The sequence below is a fragment of the Palaemon carinicauda genome, chromosome 13, assembly GCF_036898095.1.
Source record: "Palaemon carinicauda isolate YSFRI2023 chromosome 13, ASM3689809v2, whole genome shotgun sequence".
NCBI lineage: Eukaryota > Metazoa > Arthropoda > Malacostraca > Decapoda > Palaemonidae > Palaemon > Palaemon carinicauda.
Window position 1 is genome coordinate 99995206 of NC_090737.1, and position 9399 is coordinate 100004604.

Consider the following 9399-nt stretch of genomic DNA (forward strand, 5'->3'; position numbering starts at 1 on the left):
CACCGAACTAAGATCTCTGTTGTGAAAATTGCACCTAAGCTATCATTTAGTTTGAACATAATCATGTCCAAAAGACAGATTGATAAAGGTTTGCAATGGCACTAAAAGAAACCATTTCATATGATCTATCTGTGGTGCCAAATTCGTCAATATCTGTTTTTTTTTTTTTTTTTTTTTTTTTTTTTTAACGTAATCTTTAAAATTGTAAAAAATACAAATCCGGATCTGGAATCCGGATCCGTATCCGGATTATTTCCAAAGGTTATTGAAGTCATCAATGACCTAAGATCTGAGTTGGATATTCCGTAAAAATCCGTCAATTTCTTTTCACGTTATATTTCAAATGGCGAAAAATGCAAATCCGGAACTGGAATCCGGATCTTTCAAAATTTAAGGGTGTCGGCCATGACCTATGACCTATCAGTGATGAAAACATCAAAATAAGTAGAGTAGTTTGACGCATCCTATCGACAGACAGACACAATGGCAATTAAATAAATAAAACCGACTCGATTTTATAACTTCCATGGCGATTCTATAACTCTCTCTACTAACATTGCAGAAAAAAAACACAAACTTACGTTAGTCGATTAGGTTCATTATCTCATAGTGAGCTGCCGATTTATATATATATATATATATATATATATATATATATATATATATATATATATATATATATATATATATATATATATATATATATATAAATAGATAGATAGATAGATAGATATATATGCATATATATATATATATATATATATATATATATATATATATATATATATATGAAATCATTCGTAAACAACTCGTCCAGCTTTTCTACAAGATGTATGAGATAGAAAAGGCCATCAACAAAGCCAACACAATGTGTTGTAGAGATCATGATATTACCAGCCAAAGAGATTTTAAAATAAGATCAAACTCCCATATAAAGAAGGTACTAAAAATAAAATAAAATAAATTAAAACTGAGAACACTTTGTTTTTTTCATATCCGGAATTTATAAAGTACCATGTAGAGATTGTAAAAAAGTCAACGTTGGACAAACAGGCTGGTCTCTAAAGATTATCCGAACACAAAAGATCTATTAAGTATGGCTTTGAAAACTTGAGGATTAACTGAAGTGAGTCATCTTTGCTTTTTAAGAGTACCTGTTCGTACAGAAGGAAGATCCTGGAATCAGACATCATAAATCAATCAAACACAATGAACTTATCCAGCGGGCAATGGAAAACTGACATAGTGGACAACACTCTTCTCAACCAGATCATAAAAAAGATAATCCACCAAGACTGGCCAACAGATATGCATCAGTGGTCAAGACGTCCTACGAGCGGCTCAAGCATACGAAGACGCACCTGGAGGTAATTAAATTCGGCTAATCCCTCCAGCACTTAATACAACCTTAGAATAATTGGAAACACACTTTTGCTTTTATATATAAACCGTCACTGTCCACCCTATTCCTCATTTTTACTTCACACATGGAAGAGGGGCACTGTGTATTTGTCGAAATTAATATTATTTTCATTTCCTTTGTATCTTTTAGGGGCACTTTCGAAGAAACATATACTGTATATATATATATATATATATATATATATATATATATATATACATATATATATATATATATATATATGTGTGTGTGTGTGTGTGTGTATGTATATATATATATATATATATATATATATGTGTGTGTGTGTGTGTGTGTGTGTATAATACAAAGGCATAACACTTATGTCAATTGTTATGAAAATATATATTATGCTTATTCTAAAGAGACTAGAGAGAAAGATTGATGAAAAGCTGAGAGATGGAGAAGCAGGATTTAGAAAACATAGAAGTTGCACGGACCAGATTTTCACTATGTTGTACAGCAATGCGTAGAATATAGAAATTCCCTTTTGATGGTATTTGTCGTACTTCACCCTAAGTACGATCCTCAACATCCACCTTCCCCAATCGCCTAATTTACTGCTGCGTGGAACCTTTCCAAACCCGCTCCGGGAGATCGAAATCTCGTTCTTTGGAAGGGGTTTAGGGGAAGGGTTGACTCTTGGGGTTGACTGAGCCACAAGGAACAAACAAACAAACAAACACAGAAACACACATACACACATACATATATATATATATATATATATATATATATATATATATATATATATATATATATATATGTGTGTGTGTGTGTGTGTGTGTGTGTGTGAGAGAGAGAGAGAGAGAGAGAGAGAGAGAGAGAGAGAGAGAGAGAGAGAGAGAGAGAGAGAGAGAGAGAGAGTTTCTTTTGGTAGCATTCACCATTTAAAACTAGTTTAATCTCACACCATACGGTCTATGGTGATATTGGAGTTGTGGAGCGTAATAGCACCGCATGCAAGGTTAACAGTTCTTAATTGAAAAAAAACTCGACTATTAACGTGGGGTGCAGATCTCATTTTCTAGGTCAAGGTTGTAGGTTGGCCAAGGCACCAACCATCCGTTGAGATACTACCGCTAGAGAGTTTGGGGGTATTTGACTAGCCAGACAGTACTATATTGGATCCTTCTCTCTGGTTACGGTCCATTTCCCCTTTGCCTACATATACACCGAAGAGTCTGGCCTATTCTTTACATATTCTCCTCTGTCCTCATACACCTGACAACACTGAGATTACCAAACAATTGTTCACCCAAGGGGTTAACTATTGCACTTAATTGTTCAGTGGCTACTTTCCTCTTGGTAAGGGTAGAAGAGACTCTTTAGCTATGGTAAACAGCTCTTCTAGGGGAAGGACACTCGAAAATCAAACTATTGTTCTAATGCTCTAATAATTTCCTTATGAATCTTTGCTATTAGTTTTTTTATGAATATCAGTAATGAAGATTTTTTGAAGAATAATTTTCCATGTTTAAGTATGGAATATCTGATTGCCTATTTGTGAACATAACACAAATATACTCCAAAAACATTCCATTTATTACGCCAGAAGAATGTTAATGAATGCTGAAAGTAAATAAATCAGAAAAATATAATAGAGACAAACCAAAACCTCAAACAGAAACTTTCATATGGTAAGTTCTAACCGAAAAAAATTCGAAAATTATTCTGAATCTAAGAAAATATTTCATATGATTTGAAAAGGAAAATATGACTGCAAAAAGCAAACCTGTAACATATACAGCACAGATTTCAGTGGGTCCATACTATAGATAAGCAAAGAAAAAAGAAAAAACTAAATATTCATTTGGTTCCCTCTCTTGTCATCCTTTCAATGTTTCTTGATCCGGGTTACAACAGAATTTGATTGAAATTGAAGTATAACTTTTGCCTGTAGAGACATTAGAGACATGTAATGGTGAAGTTCTCAAGAACCTCAGATGACTACACATCAAGAGATTTTTATTTTTCAGTTTGTCTTTCCTACATCAGAAGGGAAGGAAGCCTTTGATAGTTTTTCATGATCGCAACTATTCAAACCCAAACTATATCACCTTGTTTGTATCGTGATAAAGAAATTACAATAAAAAAGAACGAATCGAAACATGATGAAAGTGTAGACTGATAATTCCAGATGACAGGGAAAATCTGAAAATATCAAGATGAGGCAACGGCATAAACAAGGATAGAGAAGACATCACAGGAAGCAAACAAACACACACACAGAGAGAGAGAGAGAGAGAGAGAGAGAGAGAGAGAGAGAGAGAGAGAGAGAGAGAGAGAGAAGGGCTAATACATGTCAGGCCCTTGTTTATATGTATGAGAAATTCCATAATTTCCTTTTTCAGAGCCAGGGAAATGAGGTCTTTTCCATCCTCTGAACAGCTGAAAATATATGAATATAAGGTTGAGAGAAGTAAACTCATAAATACTTCAACGTCTTTGCAAATACATCAAACCCCCCCCCTCCTCTCTCTCTCTCTCTCTCTCTCTCTCTCTCTCTCTCTCTCTCTCTCTCTCTCTCTCTCTCTCTCTCTCTCTCTCATTTAAGCAGACGGAAGAAAAATAATTAATCACTTGAAACCTTAAGAAAATAAATTACTTTAATTTTATTTTTTTTAAATTCAATTCTATTTTACATAATAGAATAACTTATCAATGTATAACGTTATGATTTTCTTACTGTGTTTTAGTTACGAAGTTCTGGTAAATGTGATTATGAATATTTTATTCCGGTTTCCCGGTATTTTCCAACAAGCAAAATATTCACCTACTCAAAGATACCTTATTCCACAGAGATTTATAAGACCCAGGGGCTAAGAAGCTCTATTGCCTTAAATCAACATAAACAAACATCAGCAACATGAATAAAACTCCAACAGGATAATTATCATCGAATACCAAATATTTTCACAGAGAAAGATTGGCCAACATTGACTCAAATCACCCAAATGTATTTTGAGTAGTTTACGTCGGTATTTTTCCCCAATAATCTTTTTCCGATATCCTACAAGTTTTTCCCTTTGTTATTGGAGATAAAAAGTTTTCTCGTCAATAGAGGCAATTTTATTCATTACTGAATATAATTACTTTTGAAAAACATAACAATCCCTCCCTCTATGGCGAGTGGAAGTTTTCCTTCCATTTTAATATGAGAGGATTTTATTCAAAAGTTTGAAAATTGTGAGTTATAGTTAGCTCCCCTATAATTTAGGAGAAATGAAATACCACCTATGCTGCCATGTTTATGAAGCAGGGAAATATGGTTGTTATTGAAAAATATAGATCCTTTTATCATCAGATTAATTAGTAATACCTGTCAGGCAACTTCCACCCCATTCCATCTGTTAGATTAACACTCGCATTGCGCAATCTAGTGACAATTTCAGTTTCCCCTTCCCGGCAAGTTGGAATTCTCTCATTGCTTATGGTTTTCTGTTGTTTATATATTCTTCCATTTGTTAGGAAAAGCGAGTATTCTATCAATTTCTCTTCGACCTTGGGCAAGATAAGGATATTAGGACGCTATCACCATTGGCATATATGGAAAGATAAGCTTAGATGAAAGAGGAATTGTTCATCTCCCTCCTCTTTTGTGTGTGTGTATGGGGTTGGGGGAATATGTTTATTCTTTGGGTGAATTGTAGTTGTGTTTTCATTGGTGTTTATATAAATATTTTCTCTCAGATCATAAAAACAATAGGAAGTTTGAACATGAGATAAGACTCCTATCTACAAACAAATATTTATGATGTAGAGAGATTTCAAAAGGAAGTGAAACCATTTGAAGCCCAAAGGGGGGAACCGTGTTGCGTGAAATTTTCCCAAAACGGATCATCAGTTTACATAATTTTGATTAAACGGGTTTTATACAAATATCACAAATTATATTAGTTTCAAATACAAATAAAGGAATAAATAAATATTCATACATAAACACATATATCTGTACAAAAATATTATCATATAATCCCCATCATCAGCCGTGACTAGTTCACTGCAGATCAAGGGCCTCGGACATGTCCTTCCACTTGCGCCTGTTAATGGTCTTTCTATGACAGTCCACACCTTCAAACTTTCTTAGTTTCTCAATCCATCGTTTTCTTTTCTTTCTCCTGCTTCTTTTGCAATCTCTAAGAAACCATTCTGTTATTTTTAATGTCCATCTATTATAGGCCATTCTCATTATATGTCCAGCCCACGTCCATTTCTTTTTCTAACATGTGGATAGAATATCCTCTACTTTAGTTTGCTCTCGTATCCATATTGCTCTCTTTCTGTCTCTTAGTTTTATTCTCAACATTATTCTTTCCATAGATCTCTGAATTGTAACTAGCTTATGTTAAGGCTCCAAGTTTCTGATGCATAAATTAAAACTGGTAGGACCATCTCACTAAACAATCTTCTTTTTTAGAGAAAAGTTCGTCCATAACTCTTATTTGTTGTCTCTCTGCATTTTCACTGAATATTATCTTAGTTTTACTTATATTCATTTTCAGTCCTACATTACTGCTTGCTTTATTCAAATCTTCTATCATCTTGTGTAATTCCCTTAAGTTGTTAAGGTATTCCCCATTAATGTTAATTCCTACATTTTCCCAATCTAAATTTTCAAAACTTCTTCTAGGCATGCTGTGAATAATTTAGGAGAGATGGGGTCACACTGACTCACTTTTTTCAATCGGAATTTTCTCACTATGCTTATGTAGTTTTAGGATTGCTGTATTTCTTCTATACATATCTCCAGTTGTTGAATACCCACTTCTAAACCTGCCTGCTCTCTTGGGTGATTAAAGTCTATGTCTTTCTAGTCAGCATAATATGATCATTGTAAACATTTTATATATTACGGGGTAAACTTATTGACGGTAACTTTTAGGTCTTTTATGTCTCCATTTTTTTGTGAATTACTATAATGATAAAATTTTTCCAAGCTGTAGGTATCGAGCATTCTTACAGATACCTTGTGTTATGTTCAGCTAGTTTTACTATCATGGAATCTCTTTCATATATTATTAAATCAATTGTTAGGTCATCTTCTCAAGCTGTTTTGCCTCTTTTCATTTATTCTAATGTTTTCTTCACTTCTACAGTTACGTTTGGTACCGGCTGAGGTGTTTCATTATTTTTATTGCCAAAATTAATTCTTATATCAATATTAGATAGCATTGTATAGAGATCCTCCGCAATATTATTACTCTACCTCTATTGTTGATATTTTCCTTTACATCCTATAATGCAAATATATGTTGGCATCCTTTACCAAGTCTTCTGTTCATCAACAGGATGATTCTTCCTTCCTTTAGTGTTTCTTCAATTTGGGTCTGGTTGTGCTTACGAATGTCTTGGGTTTTTAGTCATTTATACATATGTACATACAATGTATAATATATATATATATATATATATATATATATATGTATATATATATATATATATATATATATATATATATATATATATATATATATATATATATATACATATACACATATACAGTATATACAATATATATATAATTTGCTTTCCTTTAAAAGGACTATTTTTCTAAGTTTTCAAATTATAAGTTTTATTTGTATATTAGGAGCTTCCTGTTTAATTAATAGGAGGCATTTTTGTAAGATATAAAATGTTTGCATTTTATAGGAACCTATTCATTCCAAAAGCTAGGTTTAATGCCGATTGTTTATGGAGATTGCGTCTTGTTAATTCAACATAAAAGTAAATTATTCCTTAATATATTAGATCTAATTATTTTTCAACAAATACTGTTTTTACTTTTGTGAAATACAGCATTTATCATGTGTAATTGGGCTGAAGTATATTTTCTTCACGCACGTGTTTTTGACATTTGGGTAACGGTACTCTCTCTCTCTCTCTCTCTCTCTCTCTCTCTCTCTCTCTCTCTCTCTCTCTCTCTCTCTCTCTCTCTCTCCTCACAAACACATACACACACAGTCACTCTCTCTCCCTCACACACACACAAAACACATACACACTTTCAAAACTGGTAAGCCATTGTGCGAGATTGCTGTTAAGGTATAAAAGAGATAAAAAAATGAATACAACAAACTTTCTTTCAACAGATAACGATTTTTTTACAAGCGGTTCCGAGTAAGAAAGTCACAAAAATTCAAACAGACTAATGTATGAAAAGGCAGGCTTAAACAGGTTCCGTTATTAGTGGGGGAGAAATCGAGATATACAAAAAAAAAAAAGGATATATCGTTACTGTGTACGAGCATGTGTGAAACACATTTGGTACATGGCTCACCACACCTAAAGAGGACATAAATGTGAAATAGGGCACCCTGCTTTTGAGACGCACACTGTAGGCGGGTCATTTTGCAGAAGAAAGGCAGGTTTTAGGCGATCGATGGAGACCAAGTCTTCTTTGCCACGAATGTTAACTAAGAAAGCCTTCTGTGTGCGATGGATCATGAGGAAAGGGCCAGCGTAAGGTGGCATCAGCACTGGCTTGCTAGTGTCGTTGCGCAGGAAAACATATGATGCCTTCTGCGAATCAGTTATTATGTGTTGCTTTTCTGGGGCTAGGATTAAATTTTTCCCTATGACGTAGACCATGGATATTGTTGGAGAAAGTTACAGATGGGAAAAATTCAGCATGGACAACCAACGGGTTGCTATCACTATTTAAGGCACTGAGACATCCTGGGTGTCTTCAGGAGAGGTCTTTAGTCCCAGGAGGACCCAGGGAAGCTGAGTAAACCAGTTGGAGTTATTATATTGGGACAACAAAGCTGCTTTAAGGGTGCAATGAAAACGTTCAACCATTCTGTTTCCTGCAGGGTTGAGGGCGGTTGTCTGATGTATGGTGATGCCCAGGATATTTGCTAATGATGTCCACAATTGAGAGGTATAAGTGGTACCCCTGTCAGAAGTAATATGCACAGGGATACCAAATCTCAATATCCAGCCTGAGAATAAGGTGGATGTACATGTGGAGGACGTTGCAGTTTGCATAGGGATGGTGGTGGGTGGGGGATCTACTACGTTAATGTGAATATGGGCAAAATGACTCTGAGGTTGAGGGAAGGTGCCCACTCCTGAATCCGCACAGGTGCCGACCCAATCCTCATCATCCTGAGTAATGCCGAGACAAATGAACTTCGTTTCTAGTAGCTGTGCAGTAGATAGGCACAATGAATGTGAAAAGCCATGAATGAAATTAAACACCTGTAAGCACATGGGAGCAGGTATCCATAGTTGTGGTCTAACAGAACTGACGTCACAGAGGAGGGTGGCAATGGAGTCGTCAAGGGCTATGTCTTCCCATCGGAAGGAGGTGCAGAATGGCCTACATGATTGGCACTCTGGATCTTTATGTTGGGCTTCAGCCAAAGCATTGTAATCCAATCCCAGGTGAATGACAGCCAATGTTTCTTGACAGGGCATCAGCAACGGGATTAATTTTCGCAGGGATGTGTTAAAGGGTACAATTGTATTTAGTAGTCCGTGCAAATGACTCAGGGCGTATACTCTAAGATGTAGCAAAAGTGATGGACAGCCAAATGCACCGATAGCAATTCATGGTGGAAGGTAAAGAAGCCGGATTCTGCATTGGGCAGTTTTCTACTGTCCAGGCGAGACGTACTCCACCTACTCGAGTACTGCACCATTAGTAACGTCACTGGCATTGGTGGAGAGGAGAGGGACATGAGGCATGGGAAAACTGAGAACAACAGCAGTTGATAGGGCATTCTTTGCATTGCAGAAGGCTGCTTCTTGAAGGGGACCCCACTTAAGGTCTTTTGTCTTGCCCTTGTGGGAGGCAAAGAGGCGGGCAAGAGTAGAGGCAATGGCTGGCAGGAACCGATGATAATAGTTAATCATGCCAAAGAATTCTTGCAGTGCTTTGATATTCAAGTGGGTGGGCAATTTCTGAATGGTTCCTACCTTCTCAGGGAAGGGGTGGACTCCTTAAGGATTGATTCGGTACCCTAAGAAGGATA

At 35.6% G+C, this 9399-nt stretch overlaps 1 protein-coding gene across 1 annotated transcript; it reads right to left on the bottom strand.

Annotated features, from left to right (window-relative positions):
• Positions 1-8080: 8080 nt before the first annotated feature.
• On the bottom strand, positions 8081-8842 carry LOC137651726 (uncharacterized). The gene has a single exon (XM_068384947.1). It carries the CDS (start codon positions 8840-8842, stop codon positions 8081-8083), a length of 762 nt encoding a protein of 253 aa, XP_068241048.1.
• Between the last annotated feature and the right edge of the window lie 557 nt (positions 8843-9399).